Source organism: Lithobates pipiens, unplaced genomic scaffold (genome assembly GCF_037356315.1).
Source record: "Lithobates pipiens isolate NorthernLeopardFrog02 unplaced genomic scaffold, aLitPip1_a1.2 Scaffold_19, whole genome shotgun sequence".
In the NCBI taxonomy this organism is placed as follows: Eukaryota; Metazoa; Chordata; class Amphibia; order Anura; family Ranidae; genus Lithobates; species Lithobates pipiens.
The window spans coordinates 460,235,292-460,262,256 of record NW_027507764.1 but is presented as its reverse complement, the minus strand read 5'-3'; the positions used below and the strand labels follow the sequence as shown (position 1 = coordinate 460,262,256).

Here is a 26,965-nt window from a genome sequence, read left to right as displayed (position 1 = left end):
CATTTCAGAAATTATTTTTGCCCTGAGATACCAAAAGCTAGATAAGTCTAGACCCCACTCCGAATGTTCTTTATATTGACCATAGGGGCTTAGGGTAGTGATTTACTAAATGAGTGATATTCATTCTTGATGGACTTGTGGATGTATCAGTCAACGACTTGTGCCAAAGCTACGATTTAAAAAAAAAAATTGCCTTGCACTCATTTGGGTTTTTTCATAAATGACAGGTTTACTTTACTATTGCTATAAACATTACCTTTGGAGTCTGTATTGAATGCTGTCACGCAGGATCCTATCTTAAAGGTTCCCCAGTTACACACATAACAAAGATACAGTATTTTCTTCTATTATTTTAGGATGCACATATCTGTTGTGCTCCTAATCATATCTGCTCCCATAATTAACCAGGATTATGATTTTCATCAAATGTTTCGCGTAAAACACTGCATTTTCAAAGTCTTTAATCTCTGTTTTGCTTATAGGTGATTTTGTAATTGCACAAATAATATAATCTGTTTTGCATTTAATTATAAATTCATAATTTAGAATTAACCTTTAACATATATGTACTGTGTAATCAACTATATTTATCACTGTTTTCAGCTTTATCCTGCGAAAAAGGAATGTATACTAAATTATTAACCATCTGTCAGCCTAGAATATTCCTAATACTGCAGTCCGTTAACTGGAACCAGTGGAATATGATACAGCTGCCTGAGTGTACTTGCCAAGTGGCTGTATTTCTGTAGATGTGTATTTACTCAGTGACAATCTGTAAATTAAAGGCAAATTGTTTTACAATGTATTTAATCATGGCTTATATGTTAAATGCTTCTAATTTTATACCCTTCACAGCAGTGGCGGGTGGTGTGTCCATAAGGGAACATGGGTGCCACCCCCTCTATGACCAATGACTAGATTCATGCATTGCATGAATCTATCCATGGCCGCCACTGCCACCACCACCATTCAGGCGCCTGGCCCCTTTTTGGGGGGGATGTTTTTGAAGCACCTGATTAGAGCCATAGGCTCTAATATGCGCCAAAAAAGGTGACATGCAAGCGCCATGTGCTCACAGCTCACCCAGGTGTGTTAGAACAGTGAATGAATGTTCACTGTTATAACACTGAACCGCCTCTCCACCAGTCAGGTGCTTGGGTCTGTTATCCATCACCTGATTGTCTGAAAGACAGATGCTGTAATTGAATGCCTGATGGGAGGAGAGGATGGGAAGAGACACATGAAGATACCGCTCAGAGGACACCGCTCACCGCCGTCACCCGCTGGCCCACCGAGACAGGGAAAGTGCCAGCAGATGGCGAGCAGGCGGGGGGCTAACAGTGGCAGCATTGGGTGGCACAGTGGTGGCATTTTATGGGCAGAGTGGCAGAATTTTATGAGCACAGTGGCAGCATTTGATGGCACAGTAGCAGCGTTTGATGGGCACAGTGGCAGCATTTGATGGGCAGAGTGGCAGAATTTTATGAGCACAGTGGCAGAATTTTATGAGCACAGTGGCAGAATTTTATGGGCACAGTGGCAGCATTTGATGGGCACAGTGGCAGCATTTGATGGGCACAGTGGCAGCATTTCATGGCACAGTGGCAGCATTTCATGGCACAGTGGCAGCATTTGATGGGCACAGTGGCAGCATTTGATGGCACAGTTTCAGCATTTGATGGGCACAGTGGCAGCCTTTAAAGGGCAAAGTGGCTGCAATTGATGGGCACAGTGGCGGCATTTGATGGGTACAGTGGATGCGTTTGATGGCACCGTGGCTGCGTTTGATTGCACAGTGGCTGCAATTGATGTTTTTTTTTAAGTATTTTTCAGTTTGTTTGTGCCCCCCCAAAGATTTTGGGTACCAGCTGCCACAGCTTCACAATAAGACTCATAGATTATTCAAAAACTCCCCTAAAAAAATAGATATTAAGGATTTGATGGAATGTAATAACTAAGAAGGTCCTGCCTCAAAATGTTCTAAGGCTGGCCAAATACTATGCAAAAAAAATGTACATTCCCCAAAGTGATATTAAACCCAATCGGAAACATTTATTGTATTGTAGCTTACCATTTCTTGTGCTGGCTGCATTCATTATTTTATTTTTACCACTTGACTAATGGGCACGTTTCCCCCCTTCCTGCGCAGACCAATTTTCAGCTTTCAGCACTGTTGCACTTTGAACGACAATTGCATGGTCATACCACACCATACCCAAATAAAATTTGTATAATTTTTTTCACACAAATAGAGCTTTCTTTTGGTGGTATTTAATTACCACTGGGTTTTTATTTTTGGCTAAAAAAACGAAAAAAGTTTGAAAATTTGGAAGAAAAAAACAAAACAAAAACTTTTTCATAGTTTGTTATAAAATTTTGCAAACAGGTAATTTTTCTCCTTCACTGGTGGGCGCTGATGAGGCTGCACAGATGGGCACTGATGAGATGGCACTAATGGGCATTGATGGCAACTGATATGCTGCACTCGTGGGCACTGATGAGGCAGAACTTATTGGCACCGATGAGGCAGCACTGGTGGGCACTGATGAGGCTGCACTGGTGAGCACTGATGAGGCTGCACTGACTAGTGACACTTATAGGTGGCACTGATAGGTGTCACTGATGGGTACTAATAGGTGGCACTGATAGACAGCTCTGATGGACACTGCTACATGGCACTGATGGGCACTGATAGGCACTGAGAGGTGGCACTGCTGGGCACTGATAGGCAGCACCAATGTGCACTGGTAGGCAACACTGCTGGGCGACACAGATGAGGAGGCACTTATTGGCAGCACTGGTAGGCACAGATTGCCAGCACTGGTGGGCACTGATGAGGCAGAACTTATTGGCATTGATGAGGCAGCACTGGTGGGCACTGATGAGGCTGCACTGGTGGGCACTGATGAGGCTGTACTGATGGGTGACACTTATAGGTGGCACTGATAGGTGTCACTGATGGGTACTGATAGGTGGCACTGATAGACAGCTCTGATGGACACTGCTAGGTGGCACTGATGGGCACTGATAGGCACTGAGAGGTGGCACTGCTGGGTACTGATAGGCAGCACCAATGTGCACTGGTAGGCAACACTGCTGGGCGACACGGATGAGGAGGCACTTATTGGCAGCACTGGTAGGCACAGATTGCCAGCACTGGTGGGCACTGTTGGGACTGCACTGATAATCAGGACACTGGATACTGATAATTAGTGCCCCGATTAATAGTGTAGATGTCCCTTTTACACAAGCCGGTAACCATTGAGGCAGGCGGGATCACGGGAGGCCGTCACATGACAGCCTCTCAGAACTAGCCGTTCGCACTGTAGCTGTCATTCAGCTATAGCGCTGGTGGCAAGTGGTTAAGCTTTCTTTATTTTAATTTCATCTAGTGATGCAGCCAGCATTAGCAGGGGTGCTTATAATAATCAGCATTTTTTTTAATTCATGCAAAACCTGTATTGCAAACGGAAAAAAAATGTTTGCTGTAACTGCTTATAAAGTGTGACCTAGAGTCCAGCTTCAGTTTGTTAGTATATCTAATCTACTAGTCCATCTAACATGCCCCTCCCCTCCAGACTGACAATGCTGCTGTCCAAAGAGCTCCTTCATTCAGAGTGGGAGCACTCAGGAGGTGTACTACCAAATCACCAGGTGAAAACAGAGGAAAAAAAGCCTGAGAAAATTAAACTAATGCAGCCACCACATCTAATGACTGGTAATCTGCAATATACCATATTTTTTGGTTTTGGGTTTAACACTGCTTTAGGCCTCTTGCAAATGATACAACCGTTTGAGCATCTACTTTAAAAAAAAAAGAAAATTGCGCATTGTCGCGTATATGCATTTCGCTAATTTTGTCACAAAAACGTATTCTCACGTTCTCCTTCTGAACAATATGTAAATGGCCATTTGTGCGCATGAGGTGGAGATTACTGACCAAAAAAGTTAATTTTTCCATTTTATTTTTTTTCCTGAAGAGTGCACATGCTTGTTTACGCTCCTGTGTGCAAAGGCATATTACAATTAATGGCCTGTATTTTAGCTCGGTAAAAAAAAAAACTGTACTTTTTAAAGCTACAGTTTGCAAGAGGCCTTCATATATAACATAGCCTGTGTAGTGTAAGAGACTGCCTTGATATTATTTAACCTCCCTGGCGGTATGATTAGTTCTGGTTTTAGGTGCTGAAAGCGGTACAATTATTTTTCATGGAAATCTGGCGTTTTATTTTGTAGTCCTGTAATTCTTAGGAATCACTCTCTTAAATCTGTTCAAACCAGAGTCTAGCAGACATCCCGGGTATGATAAAGTTTATAATATAATAAAGAATAATAAAAATTATTCAATAATGTAATCAAATCCTAAAACACTGAAAAAGGGACACATTTTGGTTGCTATGGACAGCTCTATCCCGCAGCACGGAGGACATGGCTGGATCCAGGGGACAAGGTAAGTAACTCTCCCTGTGTCCTCCCCTGCATCCAGTGAAGCGATCCCGAGTCTGGCTAGGGGTTACCGCTCCTGCTAGTAAATTCCCAACCCGAGCCAGACTCGGGATTACCGCCAGGGGGGTTAAAAGGATTACCGTATATACTCGAGTATAAGCCGAGATTTTCAGCCTCTTTTTTGAGGCTGAAAGTGCCCCCCTCGGCTTATACTCGAGTCATCGCTGTCTGCCCGCTCGATCAGCGTGTCGAGCAGACAGACAGCGGCCATTCTACTATTCAAAAGCCGCGCCTCCGGCTCCGCCTTCGCCTGTGATAGGCGGAACACTGAATTTCCCAGCAGCCTGTGTTCCGCCTATCACGGACATCGTATCATCCTCGTACTACGGACGAGGATGATACGACGTCAGTGATAGGCGGAACACAGGCTGCTGGGAAATTCAGTGTTCCGCCTATCACAGGCGAAGGAGGAGGCGCGGCTTTTGAATTTTACAATGGCCGCCGAAGAGGGCACGGGACGGAGGCAAGGCAAGGCAAGGCAAGGCACGGCACGGGACGGGACGGAGGCAAGGCAAGGCACGACACGACGGCAAGGCACGGCACGGGACGGCACGGGACGGAACGGAGGCAAGGAGGCAAGGCACGGGACGGAGGCTCGGGACAAAGGTAGGCTGGACACACACACACACACACACACACACACACACACACACACACACACACACACACACACACACACACACACACACACGGATGGATACACACACACACAGGGATGGGTGGATGGATGGAGACACACACAGGGATGGGTGGATGGATGGAGACACACACAGGGATGGATGGATGGATGGAGACACACACACACACACAGGGATGGATGGATGGATGGATGGAGACACACACACACACACACACAGGGATGGATGGACGGACACACAGGGATGGACGGACACACAGGGATGGACGGACACACAGGGATGGACGGACACACACACAGGGATGGACAGGCATGTCTCACCCTCGGCTTATACACGAGTCAATAAGTTTGCCAGTTTTTTTGGGGGTAAATTGGGGGCCTCGGCTTATATTCGGGTCGGCATATACTCGAGTATATACGGTATATAGGTTTGTCTTTTTTGTAACCCTTGTTGTATCTGATCACCTGCGCCATCTTAGAAGTCATTTTGTGCCTACATGCATGTCGGTGATTGCTGTATGTTTTTTCCCAGGGCAGGTTTTCTGGTGGTCACATTAATGGAGGTCTGGTGGCACGTCCACTTGTGGTTTTGATTAGTGGAACCTGTGATAGGATGACAGAGCATTGTCAACCTATAACAAAAAGTGCCTGAACAATGACCATGGCAGTATCACAGGGTATTATTTTAAAGAAAGCTGTGTTAACCTGCTGATACTTCCACAGTCAAAAACAAAATTCTTTTTTAAATTACATTATCATTAGACGTGACCTGCCATTCGTAAATTCATAAATTCATACATTCGTAAATTTGTACATTTGTAAATTCCAAAAAATTTCAAATTCGAAAATCTGAAAACCCGTAAATTCCAAAATCTAAAATAATAACTAACTATATATTACTAACTATTACTTACTTATAACAATTACTAACTATTAAATTATAGGTATTGGAATTTCCTTTCAAATTTGGCTGTTATTGAACGAACAAATACGAATTTATCAGAAGTTACGAATTATCCGAAATAACAAATGGAACAAAATCAAATTAATAATATTGTAAAAAGTTTTTATTATTATGCTATTTATTATTATTAATTCATTATGTTCCATTCGTTTAGATAAGGCATTTGTTATTTCAGATCATTCATAACTTTGGATAAATTTGTATTAGTTACATCCATTAAGAGCCAAATTTGAAAGGAAATTCTAATGCCTATAATTTAATAGTTAGTAATAGTTAAGTTATTATTAGTTATTATTTCAGATTTCCAAATTTTAGATTTTAAAAATGTACGAATTTTCAAATTTATGAATGTATCATGTATGAATTTACGAATGTAGAAGGTACGAATTTATGAATGTACCAATTTATGAATTTACAAATATATGAATTTATGACATTTTGAATATTTGAATTTATGAATTTACGAATGTAGCATGTATGAATTTATGAATGTACGAATTTATGAGTTTACGAATGTAGAAGGTACGAATTTACGGATGTACGAATTTACAAATGTATGAATTTATGACATTTTGAATATGCAAGTTTATGAATTTACGAATGTAGTATGTACGAATTTACGAATGTATGAATTTACGAATGTACAAATTAACAAATGCACAAATTTATCAATTTAAGAACGTACGAATTTACAATTTATGAATCTTCGAATACTTGAATTTACGAATATTCTGAAAAATTTATGAATTTGTCAAAATTTGTTAAAAAACTAATTCGGAACAAAATGAATTGCACTTGTCTAATTATTATGTTAGAGCTTATATGAGATTTTAGTGATTGGATGTACTGTACACTTCACAGGCTTTGGCAAGAGGCACTTGAAAAAAGTGCTCTATGGTGATAAAACAACTCACCACTGACTACTATAACACTGAGGATGTTGAGTCATACTAATCCCACATCATGAGGGCCTTCTGTGATTCATACTACATATCTAAAATAAAATAAAAATATTTTCACTAAAGTCTAAAGCTATAACTAATAGAAGCTTTCAGTTAGTCCAAGTATAATTTGTGCTTACAAGGATAACTAAACCCAAAAACAAAAATTATTTGGACGTGATGGCTGCATTCATTTTATTTTTATTTTTTTCGCTCAAAATCAATGTTATCTTTCTTATGTAAACTACTGTTATCCTCCTTTGCCTCCCTCTTGTATTAAAGATGAACAAAGGCAAACATATTTGAAGTATGGCCTGGGTGGCAACCATGGCTCTGTCCATAGCTACAGCAAGGGGAGGGGGGGGGGGGGATGGCAAAAGTAAAACTAATGCAGCCACCACATCCAAGGACTAGTGATAAGCTGAAATATATTGAAATTTTGTTTTTGGGTGTTTAAACACTTGGAAAGGTTCTTGGTAAACAGATATTTTAGTTATAGATAGAATCTGGTAGGTGAAGTCACTTGCTATTTTCTCATACTTCCGGATCACCCCCCGTCATAGCTGCCGAATGTGGTTCCTCTTGAATGTTCCACAACCCATTCTCCTTTATCATTCTTCATGATATTGAATAACTTATAAAAGTAAAAGGAAGACTGGCAGTGGTGGTCGGTGGAATTTTTTTTGGGGGGCGGAAAACACAATGCCACCGACCCCCCCCCCCCCCCCCCCCCGGGTTGCTCGGTCTGGTGCCAGCAGCTTCCCCTGCTCAGCTGCAGCTTTCCCTGCTCGGTGGACTCCCATTCTCCTGCTGTTCTCCTGTGGCCTCCCATTCTCCGGGCCATCACAGTGGTGGCAGCTTTCGTTTCCTTCCTTCTCCTTGGAGGCCAAATCGGAGTCTTCTCTTTTCACCCACAACCGCTTCTGATTGGCCCGATTGAGGATTAGGGTTTCAACAGAGAATATTCATTCGCTGTTGTAACACACCTGAAGCTGTAATTCATGCACCCGGTGCCCTGAAAGGGGCCAGACACATGAATAGGGGGCCACGGCGGCCATTGATGAATTCATGCTATGCATGAATCTATCCATTGCATATAGGGGGGTGGAGTGGACAGAGGGGACGGCGCCTGGGCGCCCCTATTGAATGGGCCGCCACTGAAAGACTGGTACCCGCTGGCACCTAACATATTAATAGATAATTCAATCTCAGTAAAGCACAAAAGTAGTTGAAGCTTTGTTGACATACCATTGTCCCAGAACTTTAAAGCCTAGTACATACCACTGACAGCCCCTGTACCAAAAATCCGATGTCAGTACAGTGATCTCCCCTGCTGAGCTATTGTGTTCTGACAGTGGGGCAGGCATTGGCTGAGAGTGCCGAGCAGGAGCTGGTCAACAGATATTCCGGCTGCTGTCGAATTGGCTGCCATACACACGGGCCAAATCATGGTCAGTTTCTATTGAACTAGCTGATATTCAGCCCATGTGTAGGCTTAACCTCTGTTGCTTATATACTATGCAATTTACCAACAGCTTAGTTTTAGTTACAAACAGGTAGACTTTAAAGTGTATCTAAACATAAGCAAAAAATATCTTAATTCCTTAGATGTGATGGCTGCAGTGGTTTTCTTTTTCAGGTGTCCTTAATTTTTTTGGGGTGATCCTGTCTGTATCACATTTCCTGTCCTAGGGTGACCATGCTCACTCCCTTATACTGTATCTATGAAACAGCAATGTTGTCATCCTGGAACAGGATGTGTGTTAGGACCACAGAACCCCTCGCCCTCTCCTCTTTTCTGTTACACAGGGCAGAGATTTTCTGTAGTCCACATGGAGAGTTATCAGCTCACAAGCTTTCCAGCAGAGTCAATAGTTGTTTGCACTTATTCAAACAGATATAGCAAAAATTTTTCATTTGTATACTCTAAAAGGGAGCAAATAAGAGAAGTTGATTGTTAGATGTACATACACAGTAAACTTCAATCTCTAACAAGTTAAATTAAATCAGGGGTCTCCAAACTTTTTAAGAAAGGGCCAGTTTAATGTCCATCAGACTTTAGGGGGGGCAGACTGTGCTCAGTGGGAGTAAACAATGCCAGATATTTGGTAGTAGGGGAAAAAATAGTTGTGTGTAGTTGGAAAGAACTATGCCCCATTGTTGGTGTCAGTAGAAGGAATAGTACCTCATTGTTGGTGTCAGTAGAAGGATTAGTACCCTGTTGGTGTCAGTAGAAGTAATAGTACCACATTGTTGGTGTCAATAGAAGTAATAGTACCCCATTGTTGGTGTCAGGAGAAGGAATAGTGCCCCATAGTTGGTGTCAGTAGAAGGAATAGTACCCCATTGTTGGTGTTAGTAGAAGTAATAGTACCCCATTTTTGGTATCAGTAGAAGGAATAGTGCCCAATTGTTGGTGTCAGTAGAAGGAATAGTAGCCCATTGTTGATGTCAGTAAAAGGAATAATACCCCGTTGTTGGTGTGAGTAGAAGGAATAGTGCCCCATTGTTGGTATCAGTAGAAAGAATAGTGCCCCATTGTTGGTGTCGGTAGAAGGAATAGTGCCCTATTGTTGGTGTCCGTAGAAGAAATAATGCCTCAAGGGCCGGATAAAGGCAAGCAAATAGCTGCACTTTGGAGATCACTGAAATAAACAATCAGAATTGTGCTGAAGATATGAATTCATGAAAGACCTGAAGAAATGTGAACACTTGTGTGGAAAAGGGGGATCCTTTGGTTTTAAGTCCATTTTGGGTTCAACTGCTTCTATTAAAAATAAATCACTATTTTAAAAGTAAAACTTCTTGAGACAAAGTACATAAGGAGTTGTAATATATACATAAGCAACTTTTTAAACTGACTTTATACATGTAGGCGTTGGTTAAAACTTTTTTTTCAAAAATACACCCTCAAAACTACAGTAATTTGCATATTTTAAGCCAGCATAAAAGAATATTATTTTACAAATAATATTTACTACTCGAGGCTGCTACAGAATCTGAAAATATCATTGATTTCTCTTATCAGATTATGCTTGTCACCATTAAGGTAAAATAGGCATTCTAGGGATAACTTTTGAAAAGAGTAGAGGCTGTTCACAAAGTAAATGTTAATAAAAAAAGGTTAAGCTGTGTTCACTTCACCCGGTTCACACTTGTGCGATGCGGGAAACCCTTGCGATTCAGTACCCGTTTCCGCATCGCACACTGATTCACACTGACATCTGCGAACCGCTGGGGGTGTCAATGTAACGTTAATGACACCCCCTGATCAGTTCGCAGATCGCAAAGTGAACTGTCAAATGGTGCAGGAGTCAGATAGCATAAGTGTGAACACCCATGCGATCCGATTCCAGTGCGGACCAAAAAGATGGTACTACACCATCTTGGTGCAAATGCAATACGATTTCAGCCATACACTTTATATGGCTCAATTTGCATTGCACAGACATCACATGTGATCTGCACAGCAATTCGGTGCGAATAACATATGTTGTCTGTGATCGCACAAGTGTGAACCCAGCTTCAGTGCAAGTTGACATGGATCAGATGTGATTCTAATGTATTTTTCATGCGATTTGTATACAGCTGTGATCTTTCTCTTTGTCGCTTTTCCCACATGAAATGTAAGAAACACAGCAAACACTAGCAGAAAAAGTACTGGAGTCATGTTGCTTTAGGACATATATGCTATCTACATGCAGTTTCCATTCATGTCTATGGAGCTATAAATTGTACCACACCGCACTAAACTCGCACTGGACCTTTTTTGAAATTGCATCTAATGCACATTGGCCTCCATAAAAATGAATGTTACTTTAATTGTCATCTGATTCCATATGTTCTGGAACGCATGAGAAATTGCATCAGTTTGAATAAGGAACTAAAGGATCCTATAGCACAATGGGTGAACTAAAGAGACAGAACCTGTCGTCATTATTTTAGCTACTGTCCAAAAAGAACGGCAAAAAAAAAACGCAATAATAACTGCACTGGCAGCCCAACCTTGTCAAAGGTTAACCCACTAGCTTGTTGGTACAGACTATGGGACAATGGGGTTGATATAATAATATTCAGCTTGAGCTATTGTGTTCAGTAAAGGCACATTTCTATTTCAGGCTTCCTTCATTTGTAGTTAAAGTTCGCTGTGTTTATGCAGCCCATTAATTTCAAAGGACTTCTAATGCACCAAAACCCACAAACAAAGGTCCATGCACTTTTTTTTTTGGCAATGCAATGCACTGCAACTCTTGGTTGAGCATTTCCATGTAATGCAGTGCAGGTATATTGGTGTGCCTTTCTTCCTGCAGCGGTATAACAAAACTGTGTGGGTCCAGCCTAAATTGCAGGCTTGTGAATATGAGAAGAATGCTGAATATAAAAATATAATATTTTATATTTACATAACTAGAAAAAAAATAACTTAATATAATAAGAATAAATAATAAGGAAAACAATCATAATGAACATATATATTATATAAACCACTATACATTCTCTTTAATTACAGTAATTTTATTCAAAGCTGTATCAAAATATATAATTGTGTACAAATAATAGTAGGAGATCCAGATTATAAATCTTGCCGATTCAAACAAAGGTTGGCTGTGCAGATTTTAAGTACTTAGCCCTGGCCTGCTAAAAGTCACTCGAGGTCTAACAGGTCTGTTTTAACACAACAAGAAAATAACAGTTGTCTATGTAATGATGGTACAGTCAGCCAGGACTCAGGAGAACACATGGAAGATCCCAATTTCACATGGAGGGTATTCTCTTTCAAACTTTTATTTTAGCTACCGTCCAAAAAGAACTCCAAAAAAAACGCAATAATAACTGCACTTGCAGCCCAATCTTATCAAAGGTTACCCCACTAGCTTGTTGGCACAGACAATGGGACAATGGGGTTGATTTACTAAAGACAAATAGATTGTTAACTTTGCTGTACTTTGCAGGGGAATTTATCCCAGAGCTTAGTGAATAAGGTGAATCTCTGCTGACTTGTTTTTTCGTCATTTTTCTTGCATGTGTGGTTATTCTTTGCAAAGTGAAATTTCATCACACTCACTAAGCTCTGGAGCAAATGTCCCTGCAAAGTGCAACTTTCCTTGCAAAGTGCCCCAGCCTATTCACCTTTAGTCAATCAACCTCAGTGCCTATGCTCTGGGTGGAAAACAGGTTGCTTGGCAATACACAAAGTATCGTCAGACTTGGCATCAAATGTATTTGCTTCAGACACTCAACCTCATTGATCACCTTGACATCTAGTGACCACTGTCTGCCTTCCCAGATAATTAGACCTGAACATGGTCCCATATATTTACCTCCTGTTCTGTTTTGCTGGGGGTCCCAGTCCTTTCACTCAGTGTTTGGACCACCTACACCCTGAGTACGTGTTCAGCTCTTTTCAACTTGACAGGCCAGGAGCTATTCGAACTGCCTTTCTTCCTCTGCCCACATAGGACTAAATGTCCTAGAAGATCCCACACATGATCCTAAAATTATGTTAGAATACTCCAGGGCATCATCCAATTCAACCTACACAGTAACAGAATGATTCTCCATTGTAACAATAAAATGACACATTTGAAACACCAAAAGAAAAGCTGAATTTGTGCAGACCACACTGAGCCAGGCCAATGCAGAGGGAGGAACCCACCTTAGACACTGTTCTGAGAGTTCAATGTTGAGGTGGAGCTTCTCCTGAGACTGCATAGCCCCAGCCCCAGTCCTGCAGATTACACTTGCAGAGCGAAGTTCTGTAATCGTTGGAGCTCAGCTGTCAATGTGACAGTCACCTACTCTCTATCATGAGTATTTTACCCACTCCTGATAAAGAGAACATAGTGGACCAAAAGTGGATCAAAGTGACAGTAAAACTCCACTGATTGCTTTGAGAGAAAAGCTTTCCCCGTGTAGCCTGCAGGACTGAGCTGTCAGTCTGATAGCTTGGTCATGCTCTTCATTCGCTTACTGCTGAAGCTTTTATTCATAAATTACTATTATGTGTAAAGTGTTAAATAAGATGTTTAAATTTAAATATTAGCCCCTTAGAAACCCTTAGTTAACTTTAATAGTCATTAGTAACTCCTGTATCTCATGCCTCCCCTACACCATAAGCCTTACAAAGAATTATATTTGCACTTTTTTGAGGGCTTTTTTTCCTCAGACAATAGGTCATTCCTTGTCTCCACCCACACCCACCTCCGAGCACCGTTCCCTGGTTGCATCCCCTACCCACCTAACAGTACTGCCCCTTTCAGAGAACACAGAAACAAGTAACATTTGCGGTTCTATGGAATTTGTATGGAATGTGTTAATGATAACAAGAAAAACTGTAAAATAGATCCCATGCAGCTACAACAAAATACCCCCTCCCCAAGAAACAATAGATCCCCAGCAGCAACAACAGATCTCTGTGCAGCCAGCATCAATAGACTCTCCAGCAGCCTGCAATAATGGACCCCTCAGCAACAGGAGATCCCTTCCAGCAACAAATCGCTCCACCCCCCCCCAGCACCATTTGACCTACCCCCAGAAACAACAGAAAATAGACCTATCCAGCAACATTAGAACCCCCCTGCAAAATAGATCCCCTCCAGCAACAATAGATCCCCAGCAGCTAGCATCAATACACCCTGCACCCCTTGCCATTACATGCATTCAATGCGGGAAATGCTAGAGGTAACCGGAACTGAATTCCCCCGCATTCCCCCATACAAAAATGCCCATATAAACTACTTTGGGTCACAGATAGAAGATCAAATAGTGGTTATGGTAATGTTAATAGCAACTGACTCTAATTTACAGTGCTCATTATGACTAAATTATCCTGGTTTAACCAGTGGATCAAGAGGGTCCAACCCCAGAGCTGTAATTTTATTGTCCTGTGCCAACTCTGCCACTGTACATGCAGATGTACAAGCTCCATCCGTCTCAGCTCTGGGGTTGGGAGTCACTTTGGCATTTTCTTCTTGAGTACCTTGCCATGCAACCCTACCAGATAAGGAATGGAAGACTGCTATACCCACACAGCTTATATCATATAACAACAATGCCCACATCCTTTATACCTATTTTCCTGCTCTTGGCCCATAACATTATATGTATTTGGTAATGTAATATAAGATTACTAGCACTGTAATAGAAGTCTATGTATAATATTAATCAAATTGATTTAACAAAGCCGTGTCATGCAGAGAGATGCACAAAGGTTAGATATTCTATACCTAGAACTGATCAACTGTTATGTATTTTATGCAAGTGGGAAAATGCATTTTCCAAAAGGAAAATAGCACTTTGCTCCTTCGGTATGAATGTAAATGCTATATTTTCATAAAATGATAGACCTAATTACATAGACTAGAAGGTTCCACCAGGAGTGTGAATTCTGTGAAATTAATCTGTGTAAATCTCCTTTGTGCACACTGAGTGTGAATCCCGAGCCTGTGAGCTCCTGTTGTATGTGCTGAATGTTTATAGGATTAGACGTGTCAATGTTGTCTTCTCACTCGATGTGCAGTGCTGTAGGTAATGAGAACATTATAAAGTAAAGCTGTGCATTCATTAATAGGTAACTGTCTGACAGTTCAATGGCTCAGATATTCTTTTATAGTCCCTCACTTGTTTTTCTGAAAGATATAATAATCTTTCCGTACTTTTTTATTATGAGTAAATCAATTACTTGCAAGTCCATGGGGTTTTATCAGTTAATTATATGTGCACTGTTCCATTGTAGTTTGGTTTCTGTGTTTAAAACAAATCTTTTTAGAACTGAAAGGTGAACGTTGCATTTATATGCTTTGTCATCTACAGACAACTCTAAACAGACCGCAGAAAAAAGAAAATTTCCCAATGGTAACAATGGAGACTTCATCAGCCTGTATAGGACTAACGGAACCTTATAGGAAATAATTATATCCATTGTTCTCAATGATCAAAATTGATACATTTATAGCCTGTATAAACATAATAGATAAACCAAAATTAGTGCTGCGCTACTATGGGCAATTTCTATAACTCACAAAATCATAAAAAAACAGAACCAAAAAAACTGTGTGTAGATATAGCACACTGATAATAATACAATAGTGACCTTATCCCTACAATACTAATTAAAAACTAATAACAAGGTCATAAAAAGTCCACCAAATTAATATGGTAAAAACACTGAAGAAGTCTACACCTTGACGTAACCCGTAATGGGGCGGAGCCTGCACACTGACATCACTTTCCGGCCATCTTCTTAGTGAGAGATTTATGTTATTTTGCCTGTCCAGCTTGCACTGCTTATAGTACCTTCTTTGTGAGTTTTTTACTTGATTTTATGGGAAATAAATACAGTGAGCACTAGATTTTGCCATTCTTTTACCTCTTATATCTGCAATTGAGGAGAGTTCACTAGGCTCATAGAGCCTATCATAGGAACTGTGACTGGAGAAAGACCGGAGCACTAACACCATGCCCTAGGGCAGTGATGGCGAACCTTGGCACCCCAGATGTTTTGGAACTACATTTCCCATGATGCTCCACTACAGTGCATAGTGCCAGAGCATCATGGGAAATGTAGTTCCAAAACATCTGGGGTGCCAAGGTTCGCCATCACTGCCCTAGGGCATCAATCATCCCCAGAGGAGAACCGCTGTTGTTGACCTGCTGGTGAAACAGGGGTCAGCATATGAGGTGAGCAGCTATTGCACATAGGTGGAGCCGAGCACGGACTATTTATTTGTTGCAGTGCCTGGTGGATTCGTTGAATCAAGATATCATTTTTAATTTGATAGTTTTTTTCATAACCTTCTTATTAGTTTTTAATAAGTATTGTAGGGATAAGGTCACAATTGTATTATTATCAGTGTGATATAGTTACACACAATTTTTTTGTTTCTGTTTTTTTATGATTTTGTGGTTTATATGAATTGCACATAGTAGTGAAGCACTCATTTTGGTTTACATATTGCATTCGGTGTAGTGAAAACACTTTTTAGTGAAAGCAGGTACTGGTTTATTTAATTTGTTGTTTTGACACTTAGGGATTGCGCTGACTGATTTGCTTTGATTAATAAACATAATAGAAACTGATAGGAAATGATAATTTAAGCCAATACACCCAATGGTAACATTGGATACTTCAACAGTCTGTATGAGCATAATGGAACCCATTGGGAAAATATAATTATAAACATTGCTCCCAATGGTAACAATGGATACATCAACAGCCTGTATAAGTATAATAGAAACCGACAGTAAATGATAATTATAACCATTACTCATAATGGTGACAATGGATACATCCGCAGCCTATGTAAGCATAATGGAACCTGTTGGGAAATTATCATGATATCCATTGTTCACAATGATTACAATGGATACCTCAACAGCCTGTATAAGCATAATATAAACTGATAGGACATGATAATTATAACCTTTACTCCCATGGTAATAATGGATTTATTAGCAGCTTGTATAAGCATAATAGAACCTCACAGGAAATTAAAGTTATATCTATTGTTCCCATTGGTAACAATGAATACATCAACAGATTATATAAGTGTAGAGCTACCCCCCTGGGAGCCGCTAGATATAATTCCTGAATCTGTTTCTATTTCAATTCTTGCAGCCAGGCACACAGTATTTTCTTCCACAGCCAGGTGCACTGTTACCTCTGTTTCTTCAATAATCAGTCTAGGGGTTTTGGTATAATATTGTAGAAATTGGATAGGGAAGGGAATGTAGTGGGGATACTCCAAATCCAACTAATTACAAGAAGGACAGTTTCTTTAACTGTGAAATTACTGCATGATACTCTGTGCAGTCATTGTAGGAGTAATGAACGGTTGCTTTTCAGGACACTAGCCAGACAGTATCCCCTTTCTGTTGACCCAGTAGCTGACTTTCCAAGCACAGAGGGAGGTAGCCAGAGAACCAGACCCCAACAGCCTGACAGCCTGGGCTCACGGGGCCTCTGGACCAAATAGCAGCCTCCTTTCAATCTTCCAGCAGCACCCTCCAGTGATCCCAGACAGATCTCCAGGGACGGCTCCCCCTCAGTCAGCTCTTTGCAATGCTCTGGTCAGCATTTTAGGGCTCAGGCCTCCCACCCAAGGCCACATGGCAGAAGGTGCTGAGGAGGGCACAGCACCGCCACCCGAGCTGGACTCTCCTCTCCAGGACAAGACCACTAGCTGTGTGTCCCACCGAATATAAATACCCCTCCCAGCATGCATAGGGGCCCCTATACCTGTAATTGGCTGGGATGGAATCCATATTCATTCTGCTGATCAGCCTGAGTCACTCCTATTCATCCAGAAACTTGTCTGAATACAGAGAAGCCAATACAGACACAGCAGCACTTGTGAAACACACAAGAAATGATAATCATATCCATTGTTTCCAATGGTAACAATGGATATGTCAGCATTCTGTATAAGCATAATGGAACCTGATAAGAAATGATAACTGTATTCTTTGTTCCCAGTGATAATAATGGATATTTCAATAGTCTGTATAGGCATAATGGAACCTGATGGAACCAGGTTACTGTTCACTGACTTTATTACCTAAACAGTAGACAGAAATTTATAGTTACAGATTTTAAATGCAGCCTCACCTGTGTGGCATTATGGTATGACCTAAAAATACAGTGATTCCTGCCTAGCACATCAAACGGCAGCACGATGCATAGTCATAGGAAGCTGTTCTAGATGAAGGTGCCCCAACTAAAGGTGCCCCAACTTTTTCTTGTAAATGCATGTAAGCTATGGAGGTCATCTAATGGTGCCATTTCTGTTTGTCACATTTTGTATGTTTGACATCATGAATGTCACTAAGGTGCCAACCACACTAGATAATAAATGTATGTGAGTGTGTGGTCTGAGGCGAATACTTGCCTTGGATTCTTGAATTCGGAAATAAATTGGTCATCCCTTTGCCTTTTAGGACATAAGCCAAAGACTGTCTTTCTAGACACATGAATTAGCTTTCCGCTCAGAATGGCCTGTTTATGAAGATGTTGAATATTATGATTGGGCAATGCATTCAACTGGCTGACTCTCACTCCACGTCACTCATTCACTTCTCTCAGTTTAAGCCTGCGCAACTGTGATAATTTAATTGTGACAACTTAAATCCAGTTATCATAATTAGCATGTATGAGAAGAACTGTGATGTTCATAGGTTTAGAAAGTCCCTCTTTGATGTTCAGTTTTAATAGCCAAACCAGCAGTCATCATCTGTACATTATAAAGAAAAAGATTCCTCTTCTCATAAGTTAACGTAACTGTTAATTTTACACCATGTGTATAGGAGATAAGTAGCACTATATAATAGGTATATTATGGTAGCACTGGCATCACTATGGTACTGACTTATCAATGCTGCAACTCACCAAAGGAATGTGTGAATATATGAAAGTATTGCCCAGATACCCCAGGGCTTGTGAGGCTAAATCAAAATGTAAAACATGGTCTTTCTAGTTGTGTTAGGCCGCGTACACATGGGCGGATTGTCTGCCCAACTAAGTTCGTCAGACAATCCGACAGACAGTCCGTCCAAATTTTGAATGAACGGACTTGACCACACACGATGAACAGACAGTCCGCTGAAAACTTGCGCGATGACGTGTACAGCACGTACGACGGGACTAGAAAAACGACGTCCAATACACTGCAATGCAACCTTCGGCCGTGTAAATCCTTTCTGAGCATGCGCCATACTTAGTCCGTCCAACTTGCCTACACACGAGCGGACTGTCCGCTGAAACCAAGTTTGGACGGACAAAATTACGGAAATTCCGAAAGACAAAGTCCGTCAGACTGTCCGCTGAAAAAGTCCGCTGAAGCCCACACACGAGCGGATTGTCCGCTGAAACACGGTTAAGCGGACTAAGTTGGGCAAACAATCCGCCCGTGTGTACGCGGCCTTAGATTCAGAACTGATAGGAGGGTGCGGGACCTGAAAAGGAGACAAGGGTTTTCAGTACACATGTCAGTGTTGAGGATGCACTATAGAAGAGTCATATAATGCTTGAGGAATATGAAAAGACCTGCTGCACTATTTGGTTGTAAAAACAAAATATAAAAATTGTTTTGTTATTACAGCTTGAAATGTCACACAACTTTGTATCAATGATGTCATGTCACACATGTTTTGTATACCCGTTGTACTTGTTTCCAACTTTTTTTTCAAGTAAAATTTATTTGACATAAAAAATAAAAAGAAAGGAGATAAAATATGTTAAACCAACTTTTTTTCTTCTAATGGTGCTTCCTTTTTTTTTTTTTTTTTTTTACAGCAGTGTCATCATATTCTTCCATTGTTAGATCTTTTGTTTCTCATTTCCAAGCAAAAATAGGGTTTTATTAACTAAGGGAGTAGAGAATGTGCTTTTTATTTTTATTGTATTTACTAAGCTCGTTATACATCCTTTTTTTCAAGCTGAAAAGTCTGCACCTTTAATAGATCAATCTTAACCCCTAGGACACTACAGTACTCATATATTCAGCCCTACTGGACTGGGTTTTTTTGCGCGGGGCCACATATATGCGTATCTGTCTTTGTTCTGGTAGCACACCGCACAGTGCACTCCCAGCACAGAGCCCGGTGTCTCACCTGGAGCCCTGGGTCTTGTACTACCGATTGGTACCTGGTCCTGGGTCACCTGATTGCTGCGATAGCCTCTGATTGGCTACCACAGTGATTAGTCACTGTCAAGCCCAACCCAGTGTTTCTCTCTCTGTGAATGGAGAGGAAAGATACATTGTATCTCTCTCTCCTTGCAGAGAGAAAAAAACAACTATATGTAAAATAATAAAAATAATATAAATATAAAAAAAAAGATATGTTTAAGATTTGATCTAGGTCAATGCCAGGATTAGTGTTTGGTTCAAGTAAGGGTCCAAGGTCAGTGTCAAAGGTTATGGTCAGTATATTTTGGGCAAGATTTGAAAAAAACTTTTATTAATATCAGTGTCAGTTAGTGTCAGTGTGTTTTAGGTGGGATAAAAAAAAAAAAAAAAAGCAAAATGCGCACTATTGTTTCTGGTCTGTACTATGGGTACATACAACAACTGACATACACATATGTGGTATTACTGTGAAAATCTGGAGCAGGAAAATTAATTTTGAGTTGTTCTTTGGTGGTAGGTTATGGTAGTAACAAGAAATTTACATATTTTCTTTTTACTATTTTTGGCCAGTTTTCTTTGATAATAAAACAAAATTAGACGATATCCATTAATTTTTAACATGAAGTTAATATCTCAGAGTCTTTAAGAAATACAAAAAACAGAGAGCCATTCACCTAGGCTTTATAAATAGCAGCCTGGTGGGTAGTCATTAACACACGATAGAAAAAAAAATGTTCATATTAAAACTCTTTTGCCTTCTTCTTTTCATTTGAGGAGTAATATTTTGTTATATTTTTCTACCCAGGAATATAAGTTTGATAGATTTGTTGAAGATGGAAAGGAAAAAACTACATTCTACAAAAAGGACAAAAAGCTTAAAACTTTCCTGATGCCATTTGGTTCTGGAAACTCCAAATGTCCTGGACGGTTCTTTGCCCTGAATGAAATCAAGCAGTTCCTTGCGGTTCTCCTTGTGTACCTGGATACGGAGATAGCTGAAGACAAGTTTGTTGGTTTAGATAACAGTCGCGTAGGACTTGGAATCCTTCTCCCTAATTCTGATATTGATTTTCGCTTCAGACATCGGAAATGTGAAACTTCATAATGCTTTATCTTTATTTTATTGCATTACTATTATTCTTTGAACAAACCTATTTAACTACATTAGTCTCAGAGGCGTGTGAGCATGTCCTGGGAAAACTTCTCAATGTGTTTTATAATAGAACAATTACAATAGTAGTAATGGGTGTGGTTCATCTAGCTGAGACGGTCTTGGCTTCTGGTAGGATTTATGATTGTGTTGCTACTTGCTAAGAAAACTCCAATCAATAATCTGTATGGCTATAACAATGGCTTCTTATCAGACCTACTAATGAAATATGTTTTGTTGAAAATCACATGAGTTAGGGGCTACTCTGTCCCTTGTAACTGAATACAACAAAAGCATCTCCCATGGCAGACAAAAAAATTGTTAAAACAACATGTTTAAAAGAAGAAAGCTTTATTTGTACAAAATTTTAGTTAAAATTGCATTCATACATCGAAGGTATCAGGTCTAGGTATTATACATAATTATATGGTTGTCGCCCAACTAGGGGTGACTACAGAGTACATTGTGCAACAATCAAATGTTGCTATCCACTGATTCTTACTGATGTGTTTCAATTGAAATTAATCTTCCTCAAGGTATATCAGATGGATCAAGCAGATAAACCAGGGTGCAAAGATGGAATATGGAAGACGCCAAGGATGGTAAACGATAGGGATTATCGTTGGATCCTGGGCATAACTGTGTGTAGGGGGTCCCCTGGAGGAGTATAGATCATGCAGTTGCCCCTTCCATAAATCAAATCTTTCTTCTCTAGACGTTCTTAGGCCATCAGTTTGGGTTGGGCTTGCACCGGGCATTTGCCAGTTTCTCTCTTGTCCTTGGAGGGGGACCATTGGCCACGTTGCCCTGTCCTGTGATTTCTCCTTGGGGTGTACTTCAGCAATCATCTGTCTTTGCACCCTGGTTTTTCTATGCATGCTTGATCTATCTGATTTTCCCTGAGGAAGAGTAATTTCAATTGAAACACATCAGTAAGAATCAGTAGTTATCAACAATTGATTTATGCACAATGTACTCTGTATTCACCCCTAGTTAGGAGACAACCAGATAATTATGTATAAATACCTAGACCTGATACCTTTGACATATGGATGCAATTTTAACTAACATTTTGTACAAATAAAGCTTTCTTCTTTTAAACATGTTTTAACAGTTTCTTGGCTGTCATCAAGTCCCATGGGAGATGTTTTTGTTGTATTCTTATTAGGCCTACTACAAAGCAGCAGAATCATGCATTTAATAAAACATGATCATGCAGCACCCCATTCACGTGATTACTGATTGGTGGCTGTTGTTATAGTGCATTACATGGGGAAATGTTTTTGATGAATATGGGAGTTTCTTGATTAAATGATAATCAATTGTGTAGCTGAATTCCAGCATATAGGAAATATATAATCATTGTTGATCAGACAATACATACACAGTGCTGCAAGAAGAGAACAAATGAAAAGAACAAATGAGGTAACGATCAAAGTGGTTTCATCTCATGTTAGTCATAATCATGATAATCTCAGGGCTCAAGTCCTGCGGGAACGCATGGGAACGGAGTTGAAAGAACCGAAAAAACTCTGGATAGCCGCACTCCGGATCAGGTAAAATAGGTTGTGCCTTTATTATTTCCACTAAAAAACCTTCACATCATACGAGTCACAACAGCAAAGGGAACGGAGTTCCTGTACTTTTTCCACAATAGGAACTCAGTTCCCATTAGCAGCCATGTCCTGCAAGACTTTGAAGTATGCGAGCTGTGTGGCAGGTGCTACACACAGCTTGCAATCATAAGTGCCGCACACCTGACCATTCAGGCATTGCCAGTAGGGGGCCCCATGACAGCTTCTGCTTCGATCTACCTGTCAATCACAGCTAGCTGACGGGTAGATCAGGTCTAGGTCTAGCTGACGGGTAGATCAGGTCTAGGTCTAGCTGATGGGTAGATCAGCTATTCTGCTCACAGGACATGCAGGGAGAGAGGTGAGCTGAGGGAGGAACATCAGTTTTGGGTGCTAAGCTGAGTACAATACCCCAAGCTAACATACATCTCCTAAGCAGGAACACATCACTATCTCCCCAAGCATTTTGTCCAGATAATGTGCAGTTAATTTATGACCTTTCTGTTTAACCCTGTGTTAGCCAAACTCTGTTCAATGAAAAGTGTAAACTCACCACATAAACACTCTATATACAAAATAAAATTCCCCAATAAAGATCAGAACATGATGTTCACATTTGGATGGAAGCACATTTGAATGAATGCTGATTATTCAGAGAATTACCATATTTATGTTTATTGAAGATCGTTTTTTTTATGTACTAACAGTTAAGCTTAATACACACAGTACGAAAATTGGATGAAAAATACCACTTTTGAATCGTTCGTGTATATGAGCGTATCATTTTTATTTTTTTGGTGGAGGAGTGGACCTTGGGTGGGAGTTACCATACTTTTTTCCCCAGGACTTGACCCCTGGATAATCTCAGGTGTAAAGCTAGCCATACACGCAAAGATTAAGCTTGTTTTGATAGATTAGTTCATCCACATTAAACAGCACTGATGGAGGAATCTTCCCTGTTGGCTATTGTATTTAACAGCCAGCAGGGCCTGTGGCTGTTGAATACCCGGACAGTGACTGCATCTGGTTGGAAGCAGGCATTGTCCACCTAACAATTTTCCACCCAGCTCCTTTGGCAAAAGTCAACTAAAAAAAACAATGTTTTGATTTGACAGGGCCACCCGCAGCTCAGATTTTGGCCAATTCAGCAACAGTCTTTCAACATTAAAGCAATGTATGGCTAGCATTACTGAGCCTGAATCCTTAAGAAATTATTGGACTGAAGGCCTAATATAAATCTGTGCAGACCTGTAGGTGTAGTGACACAGGAAGTAAGTTGTTTTCTATAGTTTTCTTCTTATATAATTATTGACTTCAGGACCTGATATACCGGTAATCCATTAATGCCAAAAAAGAACAAATTCAAATCCTGCTTTTTTTTTTTTTTTAAAGATGCATCCAACTACATATTCTGCAGGTGCCAATACTGGGCTGACTGTTTTTTTTTTTGGAGCCTACCAGGGCAACTCCTAATTAAAGAGCACCCTGACGGACCAAGATCATGTGGGGTGGCCTTAGAGACCAAGTTATCTTTCAGTTTAAATTGAAATCTAAAAAAAAATCTATAAGCCTAATAATAAGTCTAAATTTAAAGCTAAATACATGAAAACACAAATTTGTACAGTTTCTTTTTTTTTTTTGCAGCCACAAGCTTTCCCCTGCCAGCATGTTGCAGAGGGGGGCCCTTGCTGTGTGTGTGTAAGTAATGATTTGAAATTAAAAATATATAAAGGAAATATAGAACATAAATAATATAAAGTGAACAGTGACCAACTGGCTGACAGAGTGAATCTCTGGATGAAAATAATTAGTATTGTTAAATTACTATTGAGAAAATATTGTTAGATATCTTTTGTTTTCCTATGTGTGTATCTCAAGGTCCACAATTTTTTCTTGACCCAGAGAAAAATGTCCAGAATCAAGCTGTTTAACTGATGTAAAGGAAAAATGTAGCTGAGCTTTAATACATCTTGGAGCATCCAAGAACTCCTTGCACTTATCTTGTATATACACTGGCGATGCAATACACTGCTCTTAGGTGTCAATTTTAAGGGCGAAACCCATTGCAAAATAACAAGAGAAAAAGGTGAGCCCCACCCACAAACCTTACTAGACTCTTAGGCTTAAGCATCTAAGCATACCCACCCCCTCTAGAATCATATCAGGCCACAGGGGAACCTCTCTGGCAAAACACCTTGTCCTCATGTTTATGAAGAAAAGGACCTCTTCCTCACAACCCTGGCCTGGTGGTTGTAGGGTTCTGCCGACGGGAGGTTTACCAGAATCTGGAAACCCTCTTTAACAATAAGAGGGTCCTGGATACCACCCCCCCATGCAATTAAGGGGTACTTTAAAAAAAAAGAAAGAAATAAACATATTTGCACAGCTTTTGGTAAGTCCTCTATTAAAAGACTAAACCCATAAAATGTTCCTTGATGTGACTAGTCACAAAAAAAAGAAATTAATGCCAACGCAATCTGTTCCTGATGCTCACTCACTCAAGAATTATATTTCCCGATCCCTGCTACAAAAAGAAAAGGGGGGGGGGTCACCCAGGTGACAATATTTAGTCAACGTCTTGCCATTTGGTCATATTTAGTTATTGATTTAGTTAGTGATGTGAGAACTATTCCTGCCCCTTTGGTCATACGACTGGGGGTCCCAGCCAGTAAATGAATGGTGCTCTGTGACATTACTGGTTACCAAATAGGCAGCGAGTGCCGGAACTTGCTGCTTCCTTAACAACCACTGACCAGAAGATGTGATATGTAATGGTGGACGAACAATGGAACAGGCAAAATTCAGACTGAACTAGTTACCACCACCGTACTGTATACTGCTGCAAGATAAAGGCATTTCAAGTGCATGTAACCTGATGGTGATTGAGGAATATTTTAGGAGATATTCTGTAGAGAATAAATTACCTCTTTTTTTTTTTTTTTCTTTTAATGTGATTTATATTGTAATCTTTTTCAATAGGGTGGATTAGGTGACAATTTTCAACTCAATGTATGCATTTTTTTTATAATATTTTTTTATTTCTGCTATAACTTTTTATGTGAAATCCAATAAAATATAAACATTTACTGTTGGTTTTTATAGTGTCTTCCTTTAATAAAGAACATTTTTGTTTTCTATATGGGTGACAACATTGTCACTGAAATTGAGGCAAATCCCCCTAATACAGCATCAAACAGCAATACAAATTGGGTTCCTATACTTTATGATTCTAATGGCAAATTAATTTTTTTTTTTGCTGGAGTTATACTTTACTGAGTAGCAGACACAATTGCAAAACTATAAATTATCTAATGTACTTCATCACACAAACATCAAAGCAACCATACTTGTTGTAGCAATAGTCAGCTACTTTCTTTGCAGTTCCAGTAAAGATTATAGTTAGAAGCACAATATGATACAAGTTCTCAGTATGTGCTGAATTTGATGACAGTATGGGACTCTAAACAGGTATCAGATGGTATAATTTTCCTTAGCTTTTCTATTTGCTAACAATAAATGTCATAAGCAAATCATACTTAATGTGATTGTAGCCGTATTAGTGCAATTGTGACAGAGAAAATTGAGTACTGTCCGTGCTACTTTTTTTATTTGCACTAACATACAATTTTTGAGGACAAGCTTTTGGGGTATGTCCCCTTCTTCAAGGTCCAAGCAGTACTGTTTACAAATTTTTAAGCAGAATGTGAAAAAAAAACACCTCTGAGGGAAAGAAGAGAAAAAATGTCAATGTCAATAAAGATAACAGAAGAGTTAGTGAGATAAGACAGAGGGAGAGCTATGGAATGGAGGGGGGGGGGGGTGCTAGTCACAGAAGGGGTAGTAAAACTTTAGTATAATGAGTAAGGAAACCTATATCTAAATTCAGGCCATTATTTTTTGTGTCAAAAAGAATTATCATTCTTAGTTCAAAGGTTTTCCTTTCCTGGATAGTTCTGAAATTTCCTTTAAGAACTAAAACATTGAGGTCTTCTATAGTGTGGTCCGGTTGTGAGAAGTGATGTCCCACAGGTGTGCATAAACTGTCTTCTTTATGTTCCTTGATGGTATGTCTGTGTAAATTCATCCTCGTTTTCAACTTCTGTCCTGTTTCACCAACATAACATCCTTTGCTGCACATTTTGCATTGGATGAGGTACACAACATTGCTGGAGGTACAGTTGTAAGATCCCATGATATTGAAGGTCCCATTTGTGTGTGTGACACTTTTGGATAGATTGATCTGGTTGCATAGTTTGCAGTGCTTTTTATTGCATGGTTTGCTTCCATTATTTGTGACTTCATAATCAGAGTGAAGTTTCCTGCTGATTAGTTTGTGTCGGAGGTTGGGTGGTTGTCTGAAAGCCAGTAACTTCTACAACTCCTGCTATCAGCAACTTGAAACCCGATCCAGAATCCCATGGTATCCCTTGTATAAATGCTGACTTGACAGAAAATATGGATATAACAGAGTAACTCGGAATCATAAATTTGTCAAATCATAAACTTTCTACACCAGAAACAACAGTCCTCTCCAAAGGCCTCACATTCTGCCCAACCACCAAATTGGATA

General features: G+C 40.1%; 1 protein-coding gene across 1 annotated transcript in view; it reads left to right on the top strand.

Annotated features, from left to right (window-relative positions):
* CYP7B1 (cytochrome P450 family 7 subfamily B member 1) overlaps positions 1-25,481 on the top strand; it is a 311,752-nt gene extending 286,271 nt beyond the window's left edge. Inside the window, exon 6 of the mRNA XM_077492786.1 lies at positions 20,477-25,481. Coding sequence (XP_077348912.1) covers positions 20,477-20,776 — 300 coding nt within the window. The 3' untranslated portion in view covers positions 20,777-25,481. The remainder of the gene's footprint in view (positions 1-20,476) is intronic.
* The last annotated feature ends 1,484 nt before the right edge of the window (positions 25,482-26,965 follow it).